General features: G+C 41.0%; 1 protein-coding gene across 2 annotated transcripts in view; it reads left to right on the top strand.

The window, feature by feature from the left end:
• Nucleotides 1–16,362, top strand: part of ILRUN (inflammation and lipid regulator with UBA-like and NBR1-like domains) — a 43,796-nt gene that overhangs the window by 3,324 nt on the left and 24,110 nt on the right. For both annotated transcript variants that reach the window (XM_048496057.1, XM_048496056.1), the window contains exon 2: nucleotides 13,404–13,558. In XM_048496057.1, the coding sequence (XP_048352014.1) occupies nucleotides 13,404–13,558 (155 nt within the window). The remainder of the gene's footprint in view (nucleotides 1–13,403; nucleotides 13,559–16,362) is intronic.

Here is a 16,362-nt window from a genome sequence, read left to right as displayed (position 1 = left end):
GCTCAAGGCTAGTTAATCCTTCCAACCTTTCGAGGTTGATGAAATGAGTAGCCAGTTCGCTGGGGGTAAAGTGTAGATGACTGGGGAAAGCAACAGCAAACCACCCCACCCTGTAAACATAGTCTGCCTAGTTAGTGTTGAGATGTGACATCATCCCATGGGTCAGTAATGACCCTGTGTTTGCATAGAGGACCATGTTTTGTGTTATAAAATTTTAAATCTACAAAAGCATATCAGAATCTTGCTTAAGTAGAGACCTATGTTAAAAAAATCAGCAGGTAAATTTAACTGGAGACCAAAAACTACATTAAAGAAAACAACTTTTAATTTGTTTCCAAAGCAATCAGGAAGGGGTTAGGATTATTTGAATGAATGTGATCCAGCTGTACCACTAAAAACTACCGTATATTTGCATATAGAAAACTGCCATGTAAAATGGAGGACTAGGTTACAGACCCTTCATCATGGCATCTAATCCTCTGTGTTCAGGAATCCTTTTTTAAAAAAAAACTCAGTCATGCAATCCACCCCTTAAAATTTGAAGTGGTATTTCCACATACAGGCTTACCATTTCATGTGTAGTTTTGTGAAAATGAGTCCGCTGTGATCTGCCCCAAGGCTGCTCTGAATTTCAGAGGTGAATCAAGATTTTAGACTAGGTCTCCTACAGCTATATCATTCTAGCTTCTATAGTATACCATGCTGGTTGTGTTTAGACTTGAAAATATCTTTTCTGCAGCCTGTACAGAAAACTGGGATAGACCATTGATCCCCACAATAGCATATGCAGTCTCAAATATAGGTTTGTCATGTGACCAGTGATGTGACCAGAGGTGGGATCCAACCAGTTCTCACCACTTCTCTATAAGTGGCTACTAATTTTTTCTGAGTGCCAAGATGGGGTTACTAAAGCAACCACCCTGCCCAATAGGAACTGGAGGTGCGTGTGTGCGGCGCCGCCACTGTTTAAATCCCACCATTATCGGAACCTGTTATTAAAATTTTTGGATCCCACCACTGGATGTGACTCTTAGTCTGCAAGAAATGACAGTTCATTGCAACCTATTTCTATGTCCTGGTAAATAATCATTGCACTCCATGAAACCTGTGTTATTGTATTTTGTATAATCAGAGTGTTGCTGTGATGGTGTAGCATGACCATATTTATTTGATTTTTATTATGAACGGATGCGGTGGTAATCATTGTTGTGATAAAAAAGTTTAGCGTACTAGAAGATGAGGGGGCATTCCTCGCCACTGCAAGCATCATTTGTGTTAGCATTCCTGGTGTGGTTAGCAGAAGTGCTTCCCTTGGGAGCAGGAGAGATAGGTTCTAATTATGCTTCCAGGAGATACTGCTTCTCTTCTTTGACTCCAAACCTGGCTGTCATTGGTATACTTTCTGCAAGTCAAAACCTGCATTTCTTATTGTTGTCCTGTGCTTTTCAAATGAGTATGTTTTCAGCTTGGTCTGTTCTTGGGCTTCTTCATTTGAGGTAATAATATCAGGCTGTATTCACTTTTCAGTGTTTGTTGCCTGTAAACCTAAGTCCAGATACTTTTAAATCTGTGGCTTGTTTCCAACAAGTCCTTCTGAATGGGAGGGTAGAACAGACATGGGTGTTTGGCCAGAAGTGGAGCTCCCTAATTTTTTTCACGAGTGTATGAGAAGTGTTTTTGTTGGGTTTGCTGCCTGGATCAAACCACAGTTGTGTTTGGCTTTTGGATTCCATTATTGTTGGAAGCTGGGTATTTGTAGTTCGTCCAAGGATCCTTCATTGAGTTTTGTAACCAGTTTTCTTGTGCTCACATTTTCTCAGAATTCCTCAGATGACATAGCTAATGGATGTTATACCCTTGTTATACTTCATGATGCTTTGTTTCCTTGCTGTAGTGTATGTTGTGTGGTGTTTTGGCTGTTGAATAGATGTTCCTGTTAATGATCTTCTCCAGTCTGCCTGATTAATGGTTTGTGTGTTGGTTTGGAGCTGTCATTGTTCATAACTTCAAGAAGAGATAACTAGGAGGAATGGAACACCGAGTTGACTTTTTTGCTTCCACCCAGTGGTGGGATTCAGCTGTTTTGCCCTGGTTTGGACGAACCAGTTGTTAAAAGCCACCTCACTCCCCCTTCCCTGGGAGAGAGAGCGATGGGGGTTTTAGTGCCTCAGAGCCCAGGACAGGGAGGAGAGCCGAGCTGGGCAGTGCTAGGGGTGGTGGAGCAGAGGGCTCCAGCTCAGCTCTCCTCCCCGCCCTGGGCTCCTGGGGTGGGGAGGAGGCTTGCTGAGCCAGGAAGTGCTGAGGGGGTGGGGTGGAGCAGAGGGCTTGGCTCTCCTTCCAAGCTGGAGCTCTCTGCTCCATCCCCCCCCCCCCCGCCCGCCGCTGCCCAGCTCGGCTCTCCTCCCTGCTCTGGGAGCCCAGGGCTGGGAGGAGAGCTGAGCTGGAGCCCTCTGCTCCTCCTGCCCCAGCACTGCCTGTCTGGCTCAGCTGTCCTCCTCGCCCGGAGGTAGAGGTGAGGGGGGCAGCGTGAGAAGGTGGGGGAGGGTGGCTGCTTGCGGGAGGGAAACTTGGGGGTGTGGAAAACTTGGGGGGAACAGGTTGTTAAAGTATTTGAATCCCACCACTGCTTCCACCCATCTTCTGAGCCAGTATAGCAGATCCATGTGATTGTTCAGTGTAACTGTGGTGTCTTTCTGATGGCTTTAGGAAGGGTTTTTTGTTTTTTACTGTTCAGTAACATCTGAAACCCAGGACATGTATGAGAAGTTCATTCTGCATCAGTGTTGGCTCTCCCAGGAATTCTAGCAGTTCTGGTTTAGAGAGCAGATGGAGTGTGGATTCCTTCCATCCAACTGAACTTTCAGTATTACTGAGCAGTTTGTGGGACAAGTCTACATAGGAACCACCAAACGCAGTGCTCAGACAAGAATCAAAGAACAAGAACAGCACAGCAGACTATTTCAGCCAGAAAAATCAGCAATAGCAGAACACATGATAAACCAATCTGGGCACAGAATATTATTTGAAAACACAGAAATTCTGGACCACTCTGACAACCACTACGTTAGACTACATAGAGAAGCCATTGAAATCCACAAGCACATGGACAATTTCAACAGGAAGGAAGAAACCATGAAAATGAACAGAATTTGGCTGCCAGTGTTGAAAAACACTAGAATCAAGACAGTGACTAATCAGCTCCACACAAACACAGAACAACTATAGATAATAGCAATCAAAGGGAACAAAGGCCAGGTTATTTCTATTCAGATGCATTCACCTATTGACCTTGTTATCTTCATTGTGACTCACATGCTACAGACTTCATTGTTACTCACATGCCAAGCTACTTTTATTCAGATGGCCTCACCTATTGACCTCACAGTATATTTACTCCACTTGCTTTCCTTTCTTACATCAGATTCTCTGAAGATGCAGGCGAAACGTCAGGAGAGAATGCTGCTAGAACACGGCCATACAGCCCGGAAACCACACTCCAGTGGTTCTGGCCGTGAAAGCCTTCGACAATACATTGGACATATATAGTGCTGACATGTTTAGGAGCCAAAGCACGAGTTCTTTATTTGACCTTGGATTTTCAACATTATCAAGCTCTGATAGCACCATTACCTCTCTTCTACACTATTAATTAGTGCTATACAAACATTGTGTGTCACCACAAAATATATTTATTGCAGTATTATCCTTCTCAGTACCTCCATGATTGTACTCTGAAATTTTGTTTGTGCCAGTAAACTGCTTATAGGTGTGATGCCTCTTTACAGGGTGGATTTGATCAATTTAAATCACTACTCAGTAAGACTAGATTTAAATCATGGTTTTCTACATAGACATTCTTACTAATACAATCTTAATAATTACAGCCAGATTAAGGTTTTGTATTTAGAATAATAATTTTGTGGATTAGTTTTACAGTTATATCAAAATCATTGATTTGTTTATACTATTAGAAATACAAAGATAATTGTGAAATTATTGCAAGGTGAGGTGTCTCCAGTTTCATTCAAGCTCCCAGGTCTTGCATTTTTTTTATTGCAGTGTTTGCATTTTGCATGTATGCTTCCCTTACCTTTAGGTAGAGGAACCTCATTAAAATATGCCCAAATTGTCTTATCTGTCAGTCTGCTGATCCCACCAGCTTTGTGCCCCAAATCTCTTCGTCTGCATGTTGGTTATAGATGTTAGAGTTGGGAAAAGTAGAGAAGGTGTAGCTTATTGGAGGGGATACTGTGAGTGTGCATGTTTATGTGTATCGGGCATTGTGTGGAGAACAATACACATCAACCTTTCTCATTATACATGTGCTTTTTTTGCAGTGTTTATCTCTGATAATCACGGTGCTGCTTACTTATAATAGGTGTTATAACAAAGGCCATTCCACTAGTATGTCATATCTTCTGAAGTACAGTGGAACCTCAGTTTTTGTTGGTAATCCGTCCGAAAAGAATCGATGAAAACCGAAACCGATGAAAACCGAGGCAAACCTTTCCATAGGAATCAATGTAAATCCAATTAATCCATTCTAGGCACTCCAAAAAACATACCAATAACACTAGGACCAGCTTCAGAGCCAGTGGACCAATGTCGCACAAGAAAGCTGTCCAAAGAGGTCTGTTTCTGATGCCTCTTTAAGATTTGTCTGAAATGGGGCAAGACATTGTCATTGAACAAGTTGCAGACATGGCCTGCAACAGCTTTGTCCAGGTGATTTTTCTCCACAAACCTTACTGCAAATTGATGAAAACCGAGGCAAATCGATGAAAACCGAGGCAACTTTTTCACTGAAAAAAATGGATGAAAACTGAAACCAATGAAAACCGAGGTTCCACTGTAGTTAAACAACACAGACTGTTTTACTGCGTTAAACTGTTGGTCTGTTAAGAGCAGTACTGGCTCTACTCTGGCAGTGGCTCTCCAGGTACTGACGCAGAGGTCTTTTACAGTTCCTACTACCGGTTTGTTTTAAATGGATATGTAAAAGAGGATGAACGCAGATGCTCTACCATCAAGCAAGGCCCCTCTCCACATGATTCAAATCAGTAGCCATTTCAGAAAGACAGTGTTTCAGTGCTCTTACAGTCAGTACAATCTTATTTGCCCTGGCTTTGTTTATTTCTACTAGTATGTATTCTATTGGCCATCCCACTTTGATGCTTATATATAGTCACAGTTCTACAGAGCAAAACAACTATGTGATTGTATTACTGAATTAACAGATTTGCAATAGTGCAATATGTATCTTGCAAATAATGTGGCATGTAGTTTTCAGCTTCTTGTTTTTTCCATTATCTCTACATGTTTTCTAAAATAGCACAAGGACTGAACTTAATTTTTGTTGGATAATCAGTCCTGAACAGATTTGAAGGTTATAAGGTATACCAGAGTAGCAAAACAGTGACTCCTTCTTCAATACATCTATATTTTTCATTTATTTAAAATATGTACATCCTATCTTTAGTTAGAAAAGATTTCTAAGGCAGTACATCATCACAGGCCTTTGTGCCCTTGGTTATAATGGCTAGTGTCTTGCTGAGGAATGTGTTAGAAGAATACTAGAACCTGTTGCTTTTATGTACTGGCTGTCATCTTTGGGGATGGGCTTTACACACACAGGCCATCTTTTCAAGGATAGCTAGTAATTCTGTTCAGTTAATGTGTGGCAATGATAATACAAAAGTCGTTTTATTTTTGCTGGTCCTGATGAAAGCAGAAAGGTGGAGTATGCATTATGTAAATCTGTCCCTCTGAAATTAAGTTGGATTGAATATGTAAAGGAATTGTATCACTAAATGCAGACCAATTTGAGGTGAGTTGGCAGAATGATCAGGTGCTGTGAATAGCCCCGAACTACAAAATCTCATTTTATACTCAATTTGTAAAGTGTTGATATGTCTTTTAACTGTTTCTACCTTAGATTATCAGAGGTACTGTTGGAATTTTCTTTTCTTTTCACACTTCACATTTGGCTGTGAAAGGAAATCTCAGATATCACTGATGGGAGTGAAGGGGCTCTTGTTGTTCTCTAGGTTTTCATAGCCCAAAATTCTAACAAGCTGCTGTACAGTAGAGAGTGCAGTTTCTATGTATACATTTACATTCTCCTGATGGGGCAGGAGGACATTTTGCATGGGTGATTCTTGCCCCTTCATTTAGACGCAGGAACTGAATTTTCTTTCACTCTCTATCTCCACTAGTAGCAGTCGCCCATCTTCAGTTGTTTTCTGCCTCAGACAAGGAAAGCAGGGTTAGACTTAGTCTCTTCAGCTCTACTTCTTACCAGCTTAAATTTAACATCCTTTCTACTCAAATCCTTGATTTTCTTCTAACTACTTTTTTCCCTTCTTATCTCCTTTATATCTCATTTTGGTCTTTCTTCTCCTTCCTCTGTTCATGTCGGACTCAGCTAGATTGTGCCAGGGAAGTGTCTTTCCCACCAAAACCAGGCATGGAGAGGAGATAGGAGACACTCAGAAGATGCCTTTTCCTATGAACTGGATCTGGAAGCCCAGATAGAGGCCACTTCAGCCTCCAGTATGCCTGCAGCTGCCACTGCTCACCCAGGAACCGTAAAATTGGCCTACCCTGAGACTGGGGCTGGCGGGAAGAACAAACACACCAAAGGAGCATTCCCTCCATTCGGTTTCAACAGATGGCACCGTTTCCACAGGTAGGACAAAGCAACATGGGCCTTAAATAACATCTGGGATCCACAGCACCCGCCCCCCCCAGTTTGACCTCAACTGCCTATGGTGATTTGGGAAAGTCAAGCAGGGGAGAGGTTTACTTGAAAGTAGGAGCAGCATCAGCACCGAGCAATTACTATGCTCTGAATTCATTGCCTTCCTGATGAAGACCACGAGGAAAGAGGTGGCCTTGTATCAGCCTGTGCTCTAAGGCCATCATGGAGCATATCCATTTCAAAGGGATCTGATCTTTAGAGAGGCCATGGACAAACTACTTGTCGAAATACAAGACAAGAAAAAAGCCATGCCCAAGTTTGTAAGATGGGACAAAAGATCATCAGGCCTGTCCACCTTCAGGTCTCACAGGACCTTACCCAGATCCAACAAAGATGGAAGGCATTCCAATTGACAATCTTATAACTATTCCTTTCGAAGGCAACAGAATGTCAGGCAGTTCTCTGCAATGCCTGTCAGAGACAACAACCAACCAAAAAGATGACTACGCCAAAATTCCAGTGGGAGGCTGCCTTCTTTCATTATGGACTCATTTATCAGATCTCTGAGCTCAGAAGGTTGTGACCAAGTGGTACTTCTTAGAATTTTCAAGGATGCCACCTCAGTGTTTCGTTTTCCATCCCGTGTGCAAAAACAAGAAAAGAACCTCCACATCCAAGTAGCGATCCAACACCTTTTGATATTCATTCCATAAAGATCGTGCCCCCAACCAAACTTTAGACCTGACTATACTTGACCTTCTTCATGGTTCCTAAATGAAACAGAGATTGGAGAGCCATTCTGGACCTCAGATTCCTGAACAAGTTCATAAAATTGAGGTACTTCAGAATGGAAACCCTCTGGTCCATCATGAAGATCATGAGACCAGGAGATTTCATGACCCTGCTGGACTTCACAGAAGCATATCTCCACTTTCCCATCAGAACATCCCCCAGACAGTTCCTGAGGTTTGCAGATCAAGGGCAGTATTATCAATTCCTTGATGTTGGAATTTCTCCAAGAGGGGTAAAACTCAGGTCTCAGGAGTTCAACCCTGCGAAGGCTGGCGGTGGCCCTACCTACAGCATTTTCAAGGTACAACAAGACACTTCTATCTGCACACTCACACATTCAGAGGTTCCTCAAAGGAGTATATCTGTACTATCAGCTCTCATGAAGCCACCCTTTGAGCTAATCAGTGACATTTAGTTTTTCTGGTTTAGAATGAAGATATTTTTGGTGGCTGTTTCGTCGATGGGTCTCTTAGCTATGGACTTTTTCTGTCAGAACTGGCATGTGAACATTTCATAAAGACAAAGTTGTACTCCTGACAGATCCCATTTTTAAGCCCCAGGAGACCTCTTGGTTTCATAGTAACCAGGAAACCAGTCTGCCATCCTTCTGCCCCAACCCAGTCCACCCCAAGGAAAGACTCTGGCATCACTTGAATGTCAGGAGGGCTGTCAAGACATTTATCATCAGGACTGAGAATATAAGGAAAACTGATTCACTGTTTATCTCCATCAGCCCCCCTAATGTGGGCAAACAGATGTCAGCAGCAGCACTAAGCTCTACCTTGAAAGCATGCATTGTGGAGGCTTACAAGGCCCAATGCTTGGAGATCTTCCAGGGAATTATGGCACACTCTGTTAGGAGTTCTGCTACTAATGCTGCCCTATCAAATCGAGCCTCCCTAGAGAAAATCTGTAAGACGGCCACATGGTTGAGTGTGTTCACCTTTATTAGGTATTACAAACTGCACACCTTTAGTTCTACAGAGGCAGCCTTTGGCTGAAGGATGCTATAGTACAAGCTGGATACATGATCAATGACCCACCTAAATTGGGGACACTGTTTTGGGAGGATCCATGAAAGATGTCCTCCTGCCCCATCAGGATAATGGAGCATTGGATGGTTCTTCGCAGTGGTTCTCAACCTTCCTACTGCCGTGATCCTTTAATACAGTTCCTCATGTTGTGGTGACCCCCAACCCTAACATTTATCCATTTTACAGATGGAGAACACTGATGCAGAGAGTCTTAGGCGACCCCTGTGAAAGGGTCATTCAACCCCCAAAGGGGTCCCAACCCACAGGTTGAGAACCACTGTGCTATGGGGACAGGACATCTTGAACCTCCCTCGTTGCCATGATCATCCATCCATCTGTACACTGAAATGGACATTAAAGTTAAAACTATATTGTTATCTTACCTTTTGCTTCCTGCTCTTATCCACTATGTTCCTCTTCACTAAATTTACATTGCGGGATAGTTCCTTCAAGTAGTTTACTCAGTTTTTCACAGTTATGGTGGTCTCGTGGTGGTAGTAAGGACTGCTTCTGGAAAGATCCAGCTGAAGATGGGTGACTTCCACTAGTAGAAACAGGGCTGTAGAAACTAGTAGAAACAGGGCGAAAAAATTCATTTCCTGCCTCACTAAATGAAGGAGTGGAAATTATCCATTCAAGATGTCCTCCTGTCCCTATAGGAGAATGATCATTTACGGTGAATATCCAACAGTCTATTATTTCACTTGACTTGTAGAAATCGCTGCCAGATCTTTTTCTGTTCTTTAACTACACTTTATATTTGCTATACTTACCGTACTTTTATCATGTGTTTCTACCATACAGATGTGAACAATACTGTGGCAAAGTGCCTTTGCTTAATTGGACTTCAGTCAGACATTTGCTTTGTCATTGTGACTCTTAGTTCAGTTTCCTTTTTTTATTTTTTTGGGTGGGAGGAGGGTTTGCCTTGTTCTAGCATTTCAGTTTTCTGCTGAATCTTTAGAAATTACATTAATTTCTGGCTGAAAATGACCAGTGTTGAAACTAAGCATACATATAGCATAGTATTGGAAAAAATAGGCTTAAACTATAATTGGAGAATGAGGTAGCCAGTCTGTCATCCAAACTGCATTTCTTTTAGTTAGATTTTAACTGGAACAGACACAAACCATTGCAGGTGGCAAAGCTGGGTGATGAAATACGATACATGAAGGTAACAGAATTGGCAGTGGGGCTTCAGTGCATTAATAGCATTTTCTCCTTTGATGCATATTTGCTAGAAGGAAAATGAAAACATTACAAGCTGGGCTCTTGGTGTATGTGGGGATTATTTCCCCCATAATGATATATTGTATTTATGCCTATTAAAGGTTAATAAAGATAAAGAAAAAAAGATATATTGTCCCTTTTCTGTCCACATGAGATTATAGTTTTCTTACTACTTTCAAAATACGGGTTGTCTGCAGATTTCTGTATTTTTAATAGATTGAAGGAATGTGATATAGAAGAGGAGGGTACAATTGTTGTTGTCACCTGTTGGCATGATTAAAGTGAAGATATTTTGCTGAAACAGTAAGCTCTGGATCTTCATTTTTACTGACTAATTTGAACTTGAGTTTCTTGATACAATCCCATTGTGAGTTATTTAAATCTCATTTATAGCTGCAACAAGCAGCTGGTGATGTAAAATCAAGCATTTGTCTCCATTTAGTGGTTAATGTGACATGCACTGATCTCATAACATTTGAGTGAGCTAGCAGTTTTAAATATAGCCCTATCCTTGTTCAAAAGTGGGTGGGGTGGGATGGTGCTATGCTGAAGTTTGTAGGGCAGGACTGATCAAAGTCCAGATATCAGATTGCCCAAGCCCTTAAAATTGTGGTAGTTCTACTGGAATTTGGAGATATTTTCCAGCTTAGTGTAAGAACGTTATTGATTATGTGTTATCTGTGTGCTATTTCTAAGCTGAAAGAGATTGTGTTGATGAACTGTCAAGGTCCTCCCACCCTTAAGGGAAGTTTGCAGTACATGTTCATTACATTGGCAGGATATGCAGGGGTTTCACTTGCTTGCCAGTTCCTCATCCACAGATAGTTCTTGTAGATAAGGCAGCTATACAGCTGTTTCCCCAAGTTATCCAGCCCAGAGAAATGGAGCTAGAGGCAGACAGCAGAAACAGGCATCCATTGTGTAAGTTGTTTTTTAAGCCGGTCTGAATTTAATTACTATATAATCTGAATTTAATTACTATATAATGATACTTTTATACATTTCTAGATTTTGAGTGTAGCCTTTCTGAATAATTAGTAATAACATGCTTCCCATTATTTGTTACTCTTTAATCTAATAGTGCCTGCAAAATATTGAACCCTCCCCCCCCCCAACTACTTACCCACAGATACCCAGCGTGGTGCCATTGTTACGTTCACTGGTATCCAGTTGCTTCTTCCCCCAAGATGAAGAGCCAGTACTGGATTTCTTCTGTCACACTGCAGCATTCAAAGCTTCAGGTGACCCCTGAAGGTATCAACTTGGATCTGCAGGGAGTGAGCATTTGGCAATAGGATAACTGTCCTTAACACTGGAACATGTTTAGCTTGACACCTTGCCGCTCCCCTGGCCACCATTTATAACTTGTCCCATCCACCCTGGCTGCCATTTTGTGGTGACATCCACTACCTTTTCGCAAATTCTAAAAGTGTCTATAGAACCAGCAAGGATGGAGAGATGTATTCTAAGGCCTGCCAAAATACTAGGCTTTCATGAGGTTCAGGCTCGCTTGTAGAGCAGAAGATTATTTGGGTAAATTACTTTCTTTTGGTGCTAAAGTTTGTGATAGAAATTAGCATAGTGAGAAACTGAGGTTTTATGAATGCTGGTAATATGCTCTGATGTGTAATATGTTAGAAACAGGGTTTAATGTCCAGTGCCACATGTAGTCTTCTTTTACATCTTTCACCTTGCATCCTAGAAAATAGGCTTGAGATCCAATAAGAAATATCGGGTTCAGGTTTTTTAAACCTGGAATTTATCGGTAAATCCAAATAAAGCCAATATCCTTTGGCTCTTACTGAAAATATTTGGGTTAAAAAACCTGAATCTGAATTCACTTCTCCCCCCACCATTTCTCAAGACCTTGGAGGCTTGAGAAATGGTGGGCAGGGGCAGGGGAGAGAACTGCCCCTGCTGGTGCTTTTCAAGGCCTGGAAGGTTTTGAAAGCATTTGCAAAGAACAGATTCTGCATGCAGAAAAGCTAGCCAATCTACCCCCCATTGATACTTTTCAAGCCCCACCCCTTGGAGATCTCTTTCTCACTTCCTGCTTTGCTGGCTCCAAGCTCAAGTCAGTAGAAGGAAAGCTGAATGTTATTCAGTTTTTTTCGACCCCAGGTGTATTTGGCTTGTAAAATATATTATTTATTATTATTATTATTTATTTAATTTGTATACCGCCCGATCCCCGAAGGGCTCCGGGGGCGGGGAAGGGTTTGTCAGTAAAAGAAAAGGCCCAAAAAGCTGATATGGCTTTTTCTGGTTTTTCTGTGATTCAGGTTTACCGAATTAGCAACAGGGACCACCCCACTGCTTCCAAGAGGATTTTCCAACAACACAGGGAGGAAAAACTGTAAACAACAACCCCAAAAGACCTCTATAAGGCTTACAGAACTCAGTCTGACCAGGGTTCCATGCTCCTAGCCCTAAACCCTGGGTGGGAGCTGAGTAATGTCGACCACCCCACCCCCTGCTGGTGTTCGATTGGGACTGCTTTAGCCCAGACTTCTGAGTTTTTCAGTGGCAGGGCTATGAGGAAGGTGACTGCTGGAAAAACAAAACATGAGGCTTGTGCAGTGATACCCAGAGGGTATAACATAATCCTGAGCTCTCCCCATTCCCATTTCCTCTCAGTATGCAGGCGTGGGATCTCAGTATGCCAGGGTAGTACAGGAAATGTTTATGTATTATATATCACTGTCTACCTTCCTAGCTGCTCAGTCAAGAAATGGATCGGAGTGGGCTCGGTTTAGAGCCGAGCAGAGTACACAGGGCTCCCACTGGAATTCCTGTTAACCATTACAGCCTGGTGCGCTGCCTGTTGGCAAATCCTTGGATACATGCTGTGGGAATGGAGAAATCAGGTCTCTGTAATATTCTGATTGATTCCATACTATGTAATGGTTTTCAGTTTACATTTTTCATTTCAGTACTTACCATACTTCACTGACGCAAAATCCATTTCATATCTTTTCCTTCAGTAATCTATATCTCCTCAGTTCATTTCACAAGTAATGATCATATGAAATGTCCATCATCCTAGCATAATTTTGTAGGGATTAATCGAATCATTATGGCTTTTGTTTCTTTTTTTGAAGTCTGGACTTGTAAAGCAAAGCTATTTCTATATTCCATTTAAATATTTTGTAAATGAAGTTTAGAAGTTTAATCTCAAACTTTTTAGCTTGGTGTAGTGGCTAGTATGTCAGACTAGAATCTGAGAGACAGAAATTCACATTCCCACTTTGCAAGATTAGCTTGATGGGTGAATTTTGGCGGGTTCATATCTCAGCCTCCCTTACAGGATTGTTGTGAAAACAAAAGGGAGAGTGTTGCAAATCGCTTTGGGTCCTCATCGGGGAGAAAAAGCATGGCTTGAATATCTGGATAAATAAAACACTAATTTCTTCTCCTGTATCCACTTTGCTTTAGTAGAATATTCTGAATCGTACAGTGCTATCATAAGCAGATTTACAGTATGCCAAGCCCATTGATTTCAGTGGGGTTAGAATGGCACTGTAAGTCTTTCAGAAATCTGAGGAGGTAATGCTCTCTTACTTATTAAGCAGGTCATGTATGTATCTCCTTTAGTAGTTTTTTCTCTATTGGTATGTGATTAAAGAAACATTTTTCTTTCTTTCCAGGAATTTACAGGCAGCCATTGGAGCTTACTATGATTTTGAGAGCCCAAACATCAATGTGCCCTCCATGTCCTTTGTTGAAGATGTGACCATAGGAGAAGGAGAGTCCATCCCTCCTGATACTCAGTTTACAAAAACATGGAGGATACAAAACACAGGTGAATGGTGTAACCATCTCCTTTTGGCTACTGCCATCCATAGTATTGTTTTGTGTTCTTTGCTAACAGTACAAGTATTAGTTATGATTAGGTTGGGGTTTTTTGTTAGAATATGTAGGAAAGTTTTTAAAGGCATTTGTGTTGAAGTAGATAATGGCAACTCAATCTTCTCATAGATGTTGAACATCTGTTCCTTTATTTGAATGCTAATTCTGTCATCCTGCCCTAGTGAGTGTCCCTGCTGTACTGATAAGAATACCAGTCCCATGCCCTTCCCTCAAGCTTGGAAAGTGGGAGGTAATCCCTTTAGTCATGCTGTGCTTTGGAGGTCCGCCAGATGCCTCCAAAGCTCAACATGACATCAGAGATAAGATTCTGCCCTCCACCCCCACTCAGGGAAGGCACAAAATCTTGGCAACCACACATTTTGGCTGCTACTGTCTTGACCAGTAGTCTGTGTTGCATTGCCCTGCTCCAGCTATTAAATTGGCCTCTGCTGCATCTCTGCCTCCTTGATTTCTAGAAGCATTCTTTTTCCTCCTCTGTTTGTGTCCCGCTCAAGATAGTTCTGTTTCATGGATTTGGGACGACAGGTCAAAGGTTTCAGTTCTGTGGAGTTGAGAGTGCCCAGCCTTCTCTGTAGCCCTTACAAATGCTTTCTTTGTATGTGTTGATTGCTTGCTGCATGTAGCTAATACTCTTTAAATAGTCTGCTAGCTTGAGCATATGTTTGAGCATATCATTACTTTCCCAAGCCTTTGTCCAACATGTGATATTCACATTAATATGTATTTTTGTTGCATGTTTGTAAATGAAATGTCAGACTTGCAAAACAGAAATTGTGTAGCTCTTTAGAACTTGAATTGTTTAAAATAGCACTGGTATCTGTAAAAGTTTGCATGTATGTCTCATCATAAACGTTTTAACCTGTGTACGTGTCTTGTACCAAAGCAAAAGATTCGTAGCTTTGCAGGATTCAGTCCTGTACTCTGAAACCTGAAATAGTTGATAATGTAATTCACAGGAACTGCTTGGAAAACACATGTGAAATGTTGGACTCATTTATATTTGAACAATTATGTTGTCTTTCAGAGTTATGATAATAAGATTAAAACTGACCTGATTCTGGATACTCAGATATTATTTATCTGATTCCCTTGATGGTGCTTAAAATGGAAAAACCTCTGAAAACTATGACAAGGGGGCTCTTAGTTGACTTGCAGCAGTCAGATTGCAGTGATAAGTGTTTTTTTTTTGTTAAACTCTGGAGATAAAACAATGATGAAACTTTGATGCAGGATGAGAAATAAGGCAAGGTGAAGAACTGTTAACGCTAATCTACTGGGATGTAATTATGAGAGAGAAATGAGATCTGATGCAAGGGAAATAACTTTGCTAACAGATATTGCAGTGGCAGGGTATCATCTGGATAATAGACCCAGGTATCAGTTCTTTGATGACATGACTTTTGTGCAGAATAATTACATCAGAAGCATGTCTTGCATCCACCATTAAGCAAAGTGCAGTAGTAGTTGTGTAAGCTACTACTATAGTGCTTGTTTGGACTCAGTGTAGGAGATCAAAAGACCAAGCTTTGTAAATGCTTTTGTATACTCTAATGTTCATGGAATCACGGTTACATAAAGGGGGCAGGATGGATAGACACACATGTTTCTATTGCTTTTATTTACCTTAAATTTATTACCTAAAAAGTATTCTTGATTAGATTCGTTTGCCTTATTTCATCATGATCATGATCATTGTTATTATTATTATTACATTTAATATCTTCCTGCTAAAGTGGGCTCAGAGTGGCTAACAATATAAATACAATTTATAAAAACCATAAAATACAATTATAAAACTCATATAAAGATGGCACTGAAAACAAATCAGGGTAGGCTACTATACCACACTCCCTGATTTAAAGATGGCAAAAGGGGGGTGGCAAGAGGGAGGGAGGCCAGCCATGCACATGAGTGTCAGATTTACCATTGAGAAAGGGATGTTATATTAGCTCTAAACACATTTTAGGAAGAACAGTAGAGGAAAAAAAACCTCCAGTTTCTGTGGAGGCTAATGCTGAGGGGAGAAACTGTAAAAGAAAAGCAATCTGTTTTTTAAAAGCCAATAAGATCCATACCAAATACAGTGTAATGAAGATGCAGAAAACATCCAAAATAATCACATGTAACAACACTGTTTTTGTCAGCCATCCCACAAGTGACCAAATGCGTTTCAGCTTCACTTTCTTCATCAGTGGTCTGTTCAGTTTACAAAAAGTGACTTGCTTCTATTCATGAACTATATGCAGGGATCACATGCACATAACAAGTGCTTCAAGGAGTTAAACATTCACTGAGTGCCAGCAACATGAACATATCATTAACATTACTTTAAGAAATCTCAACAGCTTTTTTGTGGCTTTTTTCAGATGTCTGCCCACATGTTAATATAGTTTAATGGCAGCCAGTTTATCCCCAGTCTTGAGACTTGTATCTCTGTAGATTATATCATAGCCTTACTGTTGATTGATGGTAAAGTTTAATTTAGCATATCAGAGGACTGAAGTTGTGTTCAAGATGTTATCCTCCTGTCTAGTAAATGCTGAAGTGATGCATTCCGTTTTAACAATACTTAAATACCCCTTGACTAAATAATTTTTTTCTTTAGAAATGAATTAAGTCAGGCATTATTTTGAAGTTTCTTGATGGCATAAAGGCTAAGCACTCTTGTATTCTGAAGCCAGTTGATGAGTGACTTTCTAACTTTGCAGGTTCTTACCTGTCATCCTTTTAGTTCCT

This window comes from Sphaerodactylus townsendi, linkage group LG05 (assembly GCF_021028975.2).
Source record: "Sphaerodactylus townsendi isolate TG3544 linkage group LG05, MPM_Stown_v2.3, whole genome shotgun sequence".
In the NCBI taxonomy this organism is placed as follows: Eukaryota; Metazoa; Chordata; class Lepidosauria; order Squamata; family Sphaerodactylidae; genus Sphaerodactylus; species Sphaerodactylus townsendi.
This window is presented reverse-complemented; position numbering and strand designations above follow the sequence as displayed.